At 46.0% G+C, this 12,587-nt stretch overlaps 1 protein-coding gene across 1 annotated transcript in view; it reads left to right on the plus strand.

Moving 5' to 3' along the window:
• The window catches only part of LOC126190851 (probable cytochrome P450 6a14), a 113,018-nt gene that overhangs the window by 33,631 nt on the left and 66,800 nt on the right, over nt 1–12,587 (plus strand). The window contains exons 2-3 of the mRNA XM_049931439.1: nt 709–1,163; nt 9,224–9,475. Coding sequence (XP_049787396.1) covers nt 717–1,163; nt 9,224–9,475 — 699 coding nt within the window. The 5' untranslated portion in view covers nt 709–716. The remainder of the gene's footprint in view (nt 1–708; nt 1,164–9,223; nt 9,476–12,587) is intronic.

Genomic DNA, 12,587 nt, shown 5'->3' on the forward strand with positions numbered 1-12,587 from the left:
CTTTGCTTCGCTTCTTTCAGTTTCTGCTTCTGTGTGATCCATAATTTTCTGGACACTAACTTTGGTGCCTCTGAGAGCCATCAAATAAATCGTATATTTTTGGGTTGTGGAGAAGATATTTCGCTAAGATCTGCTACGGCAGTCGGTGAAGGAGTCCATTGCCCTCTTGACCTTTATATTTTTAGGCCTATTCTTCCTATTATATTTATTATGCAGTAGTCACTGTTACCTTGGAGTTTATTCACTGTTACTGGATACTGCAGAGGTCCCTCTCATCGTGAACTACTCTACTAGGTGCATACATATCCAGCGCATGTCCAACTATTCTCTTAAAAGTAATCCATTGCTCATATTGATGCTCCTGCCCAGAGGTAAATGTTTGGAGTTCTGTTTTGACGTATGATGCAACTGCCTTTTAATATAGCTTTCTGTACATGTAAATCTTCCTACTTTTTTGGATGCCCTTTGTGCTTTAGTAATCTTTGTTGCTACAGTTGCGTTATGGACGTGAATACCAGTTTCAATATGGACATTTGAATACGAATATTGAAAACGGATATCAGCATTTATGCTTTTTGTTTTCTACCTGCAGTATTGATTCCAGTGTGTAAACCACGACTTTCTGGACGCTAACTTTGGTGACAATGACAGCTACGTTTTAGTAGTGACACTTTTAAGTCACGTGAGGGACGTCTGGATTTGTTGCAGGACAGACGATGTTGCTGCAGTTATTGGCCGCCATCGTGCTGGCGTGTGCCACCTTGCTCCTGTACGCCTACTTCTCCTACACTTACTGGACTCGACGCGGCATCCCGCAGCTTCCGAATGCACGATTCCCCTTGGGCCACGTGTGGCGGGCCATAACGTTCCAGCGTTCCTTCGGCCAGGTCTGCTGCGACCTCTATTCGGGAGTGCCAACTTCGAAGCCTCTAGCCGGCGCCTATTTCTTCACGAAACCCGCCGCCGTCGTGAGGGATCCGGATCTTATCAAGAAAATGCTCGTCAAGGACTTCCAGCACTTCCACGACCGTGGCCTCTATATCAACGAGGACGTCGACCCGCTGACTGGCCACCTGTTCCTGTTGCCGGGGGAGCGCTGGCGCCTGCTCAGGAACAAACTCTCTCCTACGTTCACCTCAGGAAACATGAAGATGATGTTTCCGGTAAGGCATTAACACATACTATAGTTCAATTCTTCTATCTTGGCGGCTCGCGCATGCCCGCCCAGACGCGGGAGATTGCTGCGTTGCCAGTTGCACACGACGCACGCGCCAATAGAAGCAGCGCCATAGTATAGCATAGTTCGCAAGCTTACGTGTAGGGGGGAGCGCTCAGTTCATGAAGTAAAGCCACCACGGTCGCATTAACCCTTTCGCTGCTACGAAGACGTGCTCCATGCATTGCGCGCTATGCGCGATTTTGTCATTGCACTGCTCGCCTGTGCAGACACATCGTGTTCCGACTGCTTTGACACTCTTATCAATCGATTCCACAAAAACTATTTGGCCCAAAAATTAGATTTTTACACATCTTCTTGACTGATACCTTCCCCCCATAAATGACTTAATTTTGTTTCGATGTTCAACGCAGTTATTATGCAGCATTAAATATGGTAAACCATTGCAAAAAATTTTGAAGAGTTTGCAGAGGTAAAAGTCCATGGAGTATACTTTCTGTATGGTCGATTTTAGTTGCCATAATGTTGAGAATGAAATTTGGACAAGATACCCAAATTTCATATAAAATTTACTGTATAACAATATCTCATTTAATTTAAGTACGACATAGGTGTCGTATTTAATATTGAGAAATATTCCGTCTTTCGCGACTGCAACAAAAGTGTTATTTACACTGAGCACGTTTGGCTTTATTTTAAAGCACTTCAATCAATCACAAGGAAGTAGACAAGCCGGCCGCGGTGGTCTAGCGGTTCAGGCGCTCAGTCCGGAACCGCGCGACTGCTACGGTCGCAGGTTCGAATCCTGCCTCGGGCATGGATGTGTGTGATGTCCTTAGGTTAGTTAGGTTTAAGTAGTTCTAAGTTCTAGGGGACTGATGACCACAGAAGTTAAGTCCCATAGTGCTCAGAGCCATTTGAACCATTTTTGAAGTAGACAAAATACATTAAACAAAACTGTGGACTTACAAAAACATTAGGACTTGAATATACCGTCTATCAGTGAAGTGCTCTGAGCTATGTCAAATATAATTTTTGTGTGTTGTACACACAAACATCATTTATTTGCTAAAACACTGATCTGCCAACACAAACGTTGAATATTGTGTTACCGCAGCACAAAACTACGAAAGGTGACTTGGCAATGGAGGAGACAAAATACTGTCCACTGAAGATGCTTCAAAAGAGAAACGCGTCTGGTCTAAATAAGTCCCTTATTACAGTTGCAGAAGAGGAATATATTTCAGTACCATTGGTAAAACTGCGACTGTGGAACAAAAACAAGAAAGAGAACATGAGTACCATTGTGTATGTGCCATACCTTTCCTTGATTGAAGTGCTTTAAAATAAAGCCAAACGCGTCCGGTGTAAATAATACTTTTATTACCGTCGCGAAAGAAGGAATATTTCTCAATATTATATACGACACCTATGTCGTACTTAAATTAAATGAGATATAGTTATACAGTAAATTTTATATGAAATTTAGGTATCTTGTCCACATTACATTCTCAACATTGTGGCAACTAAAATCGACCATATGAAAAATATACGCTATGGACTTCTACCTCTGCAAACTCTTCAAAATTTCGTGCAATGGTTTACTACATTTAATGCTGCGTAATAACTGCGTTGAACATCGAAACAAAATTAAGTCATTTATGGGGGGAAGGTATCAGTCAAGAAGACGTGTAAAAATCAAATTTTTGGGCCAAATAGTTTTTGTGGAATCGAATGATAAGTGTGTCAAAGCAGTGGGAACACCATGTGTGTGCACAGGCGAGCAGTGCAGTGATGACAAAATTGCGCACAGCGCGGAATGCAGGGAGCACGTGTCTGCAGCAGCGAAAGGGTTAATGAAGAGACAAAGCACTAGAAATTTCAAAAAATTGCATTCAAACGAATATAATTTGTGAAGTAAGGCACTTCGATATTGTTTTTAAATAATCAAAATATGAAGAGCAACGCACAAGGTTTGTACTCAAAACCTTTCGCGTAGCAGCCCAACACCTTAACCATTACGCTAACGCACCTCATATGACTACTTACCGCAACGAGGACTATGTGTCACGCAGAATACTGACAAACACTGTTGATATGACTATGCATTACTCACGCTTCGTCGAAGTACAATAGGAAATAAACAATTACCGCTGTTCTTTATTGCGAAAAAGTGGTTCGTGAGAGTGATACAAACACCTTTCCTTGCTATCGCCTGAATTAGGAGTCTTATTGCTTGTTTGGTTTAATTAATTAATAGAATATGAAGCAATTGGTATAAAGAATGCTTTTTCCAAACTTTCTATAAAAGAATGTCTGCTATCAAGACATTGCTTTTGTTCTATTACTTTATTTATGACTGAACGTTTCTAAAACTGAAGACACTCGTCCATGCTCTGCACTGCAGTCGAGATGTGGCAACGTCGTCCTCTGTTCATTGGCTGACTGTGTTTTGTGACGTCAGATGCGCAGAACGAACCTAAACTCGGCCGCCAACATAAACGACGCGCACTTTAGTGAACAGACATATCCTCAAAGTTTTCTGACTGATGATGATGATTTTTGGTTTGTGAGGCGCTTAACTGCGCGGTACAAAGTCCCAATATTTTAGACAGTCCAATTTTTACACAGTCCAATCTAACCACTGTCACGAATGATGATGATGACGATGAAATGATGAGGACAACATAAACATGCAGTACCCGAGCAGAGAAAAACCTCAACCCGGCTGGGAATCGAATCCGGGACCCCGTGATTCAGTCAGCAACGCTAACCACTAGACCACCAGCTGCGGACTTTTCTGACTGATGACTGCCTACTAGATATATTACATATCGTATGTATTGTTTACAGGGTAATGGGTCATCCACGTGGACTGACTTGAAGTGTTGTGTACATAATGCTATAATTCTATTTAATAAAATGGCTCTGAGCACTATGTGACTTAACATCTGAGGTCATCAGTCCCCTAGAACTTAGAACTACTTAAACCTAACTAACCTAAGGACATCACTCACATCCTTGCCTGAGGCAGGATTCGAACCTGCGACCGTAGCGGTCGCGCGGTTCCAGACTGTAGGGCCTAGAACCGCTCGGCCACTTAGGCCGGCTCTATTTAATATGATCACATTTATAACGCTAACAAAATTACTTATGAGTCGCTGCAAACGAAAATCGGTTGGAAGTGAGCCCACCACAAAAGAAAATAAATAAGCATCTGATCAGGAACCAGGCGACAGTGGTGAGATGGATACCAATTGAGACTAATTTTGACTTCTTGGAGGAAGAACTTTATCTGTAGTTGAACCTGGCATTGGTGAGAACGATTTCTGAGAAATGATTATTGAAATGTCTGCAGAAAAAAGATCGGTTGATTGTGATCTTGATCGACTTCCTGATTCACCATTCCAGCAGTACTGTTGGATGTCTTTTCAGGTTTGATTAGGAGTCAAAGAGCAGAAATTCATCTGCTGACAGTAGCGACAGTTTTATTTTTTGTTTAGATTGGTAAAATGTTAACATTTATCGCTTGAAGGTCTTCTAGGCACATAGTCTATCGAGTATTTTTCTGCAAGTTACGTGACGTTTCTTTCTGTAGTGGTATGTGCCATAGTGAATAACTCAGCAGGTCACTCGGGCTGCTGTTGCAGCAGTCTGCTCTGGAATTTTCGTTCCGCTCTCGAACATCACTGGAGAGACATTTTTGATGCTCCTTTTTTCCGAGCCACAGATCGCTCACCCAATACAGGCATCTAGCTGCTTCAATCAGTTCAGGGGCAGATAGCTCATCTCTATTGTGGTGCCGTGGGAGTCGTACTCGGACCCTCAGGTTGACCAAGATTATTCTCTTCACTGGTTTTAATAATAGAAAGGAAAAAAAACGAGCAATGCACAACACAAAGCAAAGAAAAGTGAAGTATACAAATATTTAGGTAACGGCTACAGCGTCGTTGTCGATGTCGTAAATGAGGTAGTTCTTGTCGATGACTGCGGTATCTTACACAAGCACAGTTAAATCCCCCTCCATAACTTCCACTTTGTGCAATGCAACACTGTAGCAGGAAATGTAGAGAGGCTGGACGAAAATATTGTAACACAGAGAGACACGCGCGTTTGAACATAAACGCAGATGCTAGCTCAAATGACTCTGAGCACTATGTGACTTAACATCTGAGGTCATCAGTCCCCTAGAACTTAGAACTAACCTAAGGACATCACACACATCCATGCCCGAGGCAGGATTTCAACCTGCGACCGTAATGGTCGCGCGGTTCCAAACTGAAGCGCCTAGAGCCGCTCGGCCACACCGGCCGGCTGCAGATGCTAGCCAAGCCTGCAGCATGCGCTGTTGTATTTCACCATGAACGGCACCTGTGCAATGTCCGCAATTGCCAGTTGTGATCAGAACAGTGTTGTGTCTGGTTGTGAGAGCATTATGTCGAAGCTATGGTCGTATGTTGGGTACTTCTGTAACCAAGCTAAATCGAAGTGTCTGAGAGAGTGAGGTGGCGCTGTGGTTAACACACTGGACTCGCCTCAAACCCGTGTGCGCCATTCAGATTTATGTTCTCCGTGATATCCCCAAATATCAGACACTTCGATTTAGCTTGGTTACAAAAGTACCCAACATACGACCATAGCTTCGACATAATGCTCTCACAACCAGACACAACACCGTTCTGATCACAACTGGTAATTGAGGGCATTGCACAGGTGCCGTTCATGGTTAAATACAACAGCGCATGCTGCAGGCTTGGCTAGCATCTATGGGACTTAACATATGAGGTCATCAGTCCCGTAGGTCTTAGAACTACTTAAACCTAACTAACCTAAGGACATCATACACATCCATGCCCGAGGCAGGATTCGAACTTGCGACCGTAGCGGTCGCGCGGTTCCAGACTGAAGCGCCTAGAACCGCTCAGCCACACCGGCCGGCCCAAGGTCTTATTACTGCCAAGGATTATGTAACCACTTTGGCTGATCATTTCTACCCCTCGATACAGTATTTGTTTATTTGTTGTGAGCTCGAGGATTATTTGTCGCACCTGCAATTTGATCAGCCCACAATATAATTGAGACTTCGTGGTGTGCTTTGGAGGGAAGGGTTCGTGATCGCTGTCAACCTCCTTTGTCGTCATCTGAAGTTTTCACTGTTTTTCACGAAGAATGGTATAAGGTCGATTATACTCATTTTGGTTAGAGAATAACACAGCGGTTTTCGTAGATTGCACTGAAAGACACAGTGTAAAACGTTGAAAATCATACAGCATCTGTGTTTATTCATTCCGAGACGAATGGAAGCTGTTTTGCTTGCCAACAGTTTTCCCGCATCTTATTGGACATGGAAATACACTGAAGAACCAAAGAAACTGGTGCCGGCAGCGGTGGCCGAGCGGTTCTAGCCTCTTCAGTTCGGAACCGCGCGACTGCTACCATCGCAGGTTCGAATCCTGCCTCGGGCATGGATATGTGTGATGTCCTTAGGTTGGTTAGGTTTAAGTAGTTCTAAGTTCTAGGGGTCTGATGACCTCAGATGTTAACTCCCCTAGTGCTCAGAGCCATTTGAACCAAAGAAACTGGTACACCTGCCTTATAACGTGTAGGGCTCCCGCGTACAAGCAGAAGTGCCGCAACAAGACTTGGCATGGACTAGACTAATGTCTGAAGTAGGGCTGGAGGGAATTGACTCCATGAATGCTGCAGGGCTGTCCCTAAATCCGTAAGAGTACGAGGGGGCGGAGATCTCTTCTCAACATCACGTTGAAAGGCATCCCAGATACGCGCAATAATGTTCATGTCAGGGGAGCTTGATGACCAGCGGGAGTGTTTAAAATCAGAACAGTGTTCCTGGAGCCACTCTGTAGCAATTCTGGACGTGTGGAGTGTCGTATTGTCCTGCTGGAATTGCACAAGTCCGGCGGAATGCACAATGGACATGAATGGATGCAGGTGATCAGACAGGGTGCTAGGTACGTGTCACCTGTCAGAGTCGTATCTAGATGTATCAGGGGTCCGATATCACTCCAATTGCAGACATCCCACACCATTACAGAGCCTCCACCAGTTTGAATAGTGCGCTGCTGACATGCAGGATCCATCAATTCATATGGTTATCTCCATACCTGTACCGGTCTATCTGCTCGATACAATTTGGAACGAGACTCGTCCGTCCAGGCAACATGTTTTCAATCATCAACAGTCCAGTTTCGGTGTTGACTGGCCCAGGCGAAGCGTAAAGCTTTGTGTAGTGCAGTCATCAAGGGTACGCGAGTGGGCCTTCGTCTTCGAAAGCCCATATCGATGATGTTCCGTTGAATGGTTCACACGCTGACACTTTCTGATGGTCCAGTATTGAAATCTGCAGCAATCTGCGGAAGGGTTGCACTTCTGTCACGTTGAACGATTTTCTTCAGTTGTCGTTGATCCCGTTCTTGCAGAATCTTTTTCCGACCGCAGCGATGTCGGAGATTTGACGTTTTACCGGTTTCCTGATATTCACGGCTACACTCGTGAAATGGTCGTACGGGAAAATCCCCACTTGATCGCTACCTCTGACATGTTATGTCGCATCTCTAGTTCGCCGACTATAACACCACGTTCAAGCTCACTTAAATCTTGATAACCCGCCATTGTAGAAGTAGTAACTTATCTAACAACTGCTCCATTTTTTTTCTTTATTGTTAATTTCGCACCTGATACAGGTAGGCCAGCAGCGACATACTACGCCGCTCTTCAGCCACAGATAAAACTAATGATACAAAGAAGACAATCACAGAACAGACATGATGGATATAGAAACGTAGACATACAAAATTAAAACACTCGGAACAGTTCACGGGCGCAGAGTCCAAAAAAAATAAAAATGTTCAGACACGTGGACACACACAGAGACGACAGATGACACGCGCGAACGGTGGAGCACAAACGATTAAACACTGGAACACTTGAGCACGAACACGACGGAACATACAAACACTAGGCGATGATCTCAGGCGCGCGAAAGTTCACCATACGTGTACGAGTCCGGGGACTTGCCAAAAGGGGGGAAAAGGAGGGGGAGGAGGGACAGGGGAGTGTGTAGATGCCAGTGGCAGAGAAGATGGGACGGGGAGGAAAGAAGGTAGGGGGGATAGGGGAAGCCTGGGGGCGGAGGAAGGGAGGAAGGGAGAAGGGAGAGAGATGTTGCCCTCGGGAAAAAACACAGGGTGCGGTAGAGGAGGATCAAAGTTGGTAGGAGGGGTACATGGAGGGGATGAGGGCATCATCAGGGAGGGGGAGTTGGAGCTACCTTGGGCGAGGGTATGGAGAGTGGAGAGATTGAGAGCAGGCGGGATGTGAGAATGCAGTCGCGGCAGAGGACGGGGGTGGGAGAGGATGGGAGAGACAAGCGGGTGAGGGGGATCAAGTTTGCGGGAGGTGTAGAGGATCCGTATCCGTTCGAGGAAGAGAAGGAGGTGCGGGAATGGAATAAGGTCATATAGAATCCGTGGGGGGGGGGGGGGGGGGGGGCGGGCGGGAGACGGATGCGATGGGCGAGGCGGAGCGCATGGCGTTCTAGGATTTGAAGGGATTTGTAAAAGGTAGGGGGGGGGGGGTGGCGGAGATCCAGGCGGGATGAGCGTAGCAGAGGATAGGGCGGATATGGGATTTATAGGTGTGGAGGATGGTGGAGGGGTCTAGACCCTATGTGCGGCCAGAAAGGAGCTTTGAGTCGGGAGCGTGCCTTGGCTTGGATTGTCCGGAGATGGGGGATCCAGGAGAGGCGACGGTCAAGGGTGACAACTGCGCCAGACACTTGTTGTCTTATATAGGCGTTGCCGACCGCAGCACCGTATTCTGCCTATTTACATATATCTGTATTTGAATACGCATGCCTATACCAGTTTCTTTGGAGCTTCAATCTATGTTTTGTTTTTGGTATTTCCATATTTTTGTCGCCCACTGCAGGGAACATTATTATTCTACTGTGTTGTGGTCTTGCAAGGCGTTTTATTTCTAGCGCGAGAGAGGAGACTTTTGCAGTTGGTGCCTGTGCTTGCGCAGACTATGGAGAAATGCGGCCGTGAGTTGTTGGAAGTGCTGGGCAGCGCCGGGGAGGTGGAGTTCCGCGACGTGCTGGCTCGCTACTCCACCGACGTCATCGCCAGCTGCGCCTTCGGAGTGGAGGCGCACTGCCTGCAGCATCCCGACGGCGAGTTCCGCTACTGGGGGAAGCGCTTGCTCAACCCCACCACCGGCGAAATGCTCACAAAAACGTTTTGCGACATGTTCCCTGCCATCGCCAACATCTTTCGGGTAAGTGACCGACGTCATCTACATTTCTACCCCGTAAGCTGCATTACAGTGCTTGGCGGAGTCACCCTCCGAGCCGCCTCCTGAAAAATGTTCTAATGTGTGTGAAATCTTATGGGACTTAACTGCTAAGGTCATCAGTCCCTAAGCTTACACACTACTTAACCTAAATTATCCTAAGGACAAACACACACACACACACACACACACACACACACACACACACACACCCATGCCCGAGGGAGAATTCGAACCTTCGCCGGGACCAGCCGCACAGTCCGTGACTGCAGCGCCTTAGACCGCTCGGCTAATTCCGTGCTGCGAGCCGCCTCCTCACATTTCCTGTTTCAGTGTCGGAAGTTCCATGCGGCTTTTCGCGGATGATGCTGTAGTATACAGAGAAGTTGCAGCATTAGAAAATTGCAGCGAAATGCAGGAAGATCTGCAGCGGATAGGCACTTGGTGCAGGGAGTGGCAACTGACCCTTAACATAGACAAATGTAATGTATTGCGAATACATAGAAAGAAGGATCCTTTATTGTATGATTATATGATAGCGGAACAAACACTGGTAGCAGTTACTTCTGTAAAATATCTGGGAGTATGCGTACGGAACGATTTTAAGTGGAATGATCATATAAAATTAACTGTTGGTAAGGCGGGTGCCAGGTTGAGATTCATTGGGAGAGTCTTTGGAAAATGTAGTCCATCAACAAAGGAGGTGACTTACGAAACACTCGTTCGACCTATACAGTGTGGGATCCCTACCAGGTCGGATTGACAGAGGAGATAGAGAAGATCCAAAGAAAGCGGCACGTTTGTTCACAGGGTTATTTGGTAAGCGTGACAGCGTTACGGAGATGTTTAGCAAACTCAAGGGGGCAGACTCTGCAAGAGAGGCGCTCTGCATCGCGGTGTAGCTTGCTGTCCAGGTTTCGAGAGGGTGCGTTTCTGGTTCAAATGTCTCTGAGTACTATGGGACTTAACTTCTCAGGTCATCAGTCCCCTGGAACTTAGAACTACTTAAACCTAACGAACCTAACGACAGCACACACATCCACGCCCGAGGCAGGATTCGATCCTGCGACCGTAGCGGTCTGGCGGTTCCAGACTATAGCGCCTAGAACCGCACGTGCGTTTCTGGATGAGGTATCGAATATATTGCTTCCCCCTACTTATACCTCCCGAGGAGATCACGAATGTTAATTAGAGAGATTCGAGCGCGCACGGAGGCTTTCCGGCAGTTGTTCTTCCCGCGAACCATACGCGACTGGAACAGGAAAGGGAGGTAATGACAGTGGCACGTAAAATGCCATCCGCCACACATCGTTGGGTGGCTTGCGGAGTATAAATGTAGATGTAGATACTGCGCTTGAAGAACGATTTCTGGCAATTCCTCATGTCAGTATCACTCTCTGTAGCTTTACCTTCATAAGTTTTAACGAATATACAGCGTGAACATTAATAAACCCGATAAACTGCAGGTACTGGGTCCTGACTGGAAATAGAGGAAGAAAGGTCCTATGAACATGTGTCCGGAAGTGCATCGTTGCCACGCAGATGGCTCTGACGAATGACAGATCCTCTGACCCAGTTCCGTGTGTTCCTTCTGTGTTGCAGGCCGTGTGATTGACGTAGCGTACTGTAAGCAGCAGAATGCTCCGGTATTCATGCCAGGAAGAAGCCGAGATGGTGTTTGTGTGAGGCCTAGCAGATGGAAACGGTCGAGACGCAGCATGGCTATACCAAAACAAGTACCCTCACAGACACCAACCACGTCACACAACGTTTCAAGTCGTTTTTGGGCATTTGTGTGATCATGCGTTCTTTTAGACAGACGAACGTGCAGGGAGGCGGCGAACTGCACGTACACCGGATTTGAAGACCGGGTCCTGCAGGAATTGAGACGAACAATAGAACAAGCTCCAGGAAAGTGTCCCGCCAACGTGGTGTAAGCCAAAGTATGGTTCAAATGGCTCTGAGCACTATGGGACTTAACAGCTGTGGTCATCAGTCCCCTAGAACTTAGAACTACTTAAACCTAACTAACCTAAGGACAGCACACACATCCATGCCCGAGGTAGGATTCGAACCTGCGACCGTAGCGGTCGCGCGGTTCCAGACTGTAGCGCCTAGAACCGCTCAGCCACTCCGGCCGGCTAAGTCAAAGTATGATTATGTGTATCCTGCATGGCAGCCCTATTACCTTCAATCCCATGGTGGCGCTTTTATTAATGCTGATCCTGTATACAGGTAGTTTCAGGTAAGGTGTTTACTTCTGTAGCTTAGAAAATAGGAAGTGAAAGCAATATTTATTTAGACAGGTAATCTTAATACACAGTACTCTTTCTGCGGAGCTATGTATATAGTTAATTCCTCAGCTGTATCTGCTGATCTTGCATTAGCTGTGTTTGCAGATAAAATTACTGGATGTAAGGTCCGCCTGCTATACAAAACACTGTTTTTCTATGTAGACCCAGACATGTTTCAGCGTCCTTGTGCCGTCGTCAGTGGGTTTTCTTTATTCCAGTCTGTGAAACGTCAACATGTTTCAAATGATAATTAATCTGCGAAAATTAGGTCTAAATATGTTTTGTTTGTTGTTGTCATTACCTCAATTTTACATTACGGGGCTATGAAGCCCTGTACATTATGGAAAACTGGTAGCTTATCATCTGCAACTCAATTATGTTGATGTAAATTTGTCCCATACACAAGAAAGGAAACAGAATGGCATATGGTAATTACAAAGGAATCAGTTTGCTGAACATAACATACAAAATCTTGTCAATGACCATTCTGGAAAAACTTAAACCTTACGCAGGAAACATTATTCAAGAGTCCGCAGCTCGTGGTCGTGCGGTAGCGTTCTCGCTTTCCGCGCCCGGGTTCGATTCCCGGCGGGGTCAGGGATTTTCTTTGACTCGTGATGACTGGGTGTTGTGTGATGTCCTTAGGTTAGTTAGGTTTAAGTAGTTCTAAGTTCTAGGGGTCTGCTGCCCATAGCTGTTAAGTCCCATAGTGCTCAGAGCCATTTGAACCAGCCATTATTCTAGATTACCAGGCTGGATTTCGAACAAACCGTTCCACAACTGATAATTTGTTTACTATACGA

The sequence above is a fragment of the Schistocerca cancellata genome, chromosome 6, assembly GCF_023864275.1.
Source record: "Schistocerca cancellata isolate TAMUIC-IGC-003103 chromosome 6, iqSchCanc2.1, whole genome shotgun sequence".
NCBI lineage: Eukaryota > Metazoa > Arthropoda > Insecta > Orthoptera > Acrididae > Schistocerca > Schistocerca cancellata.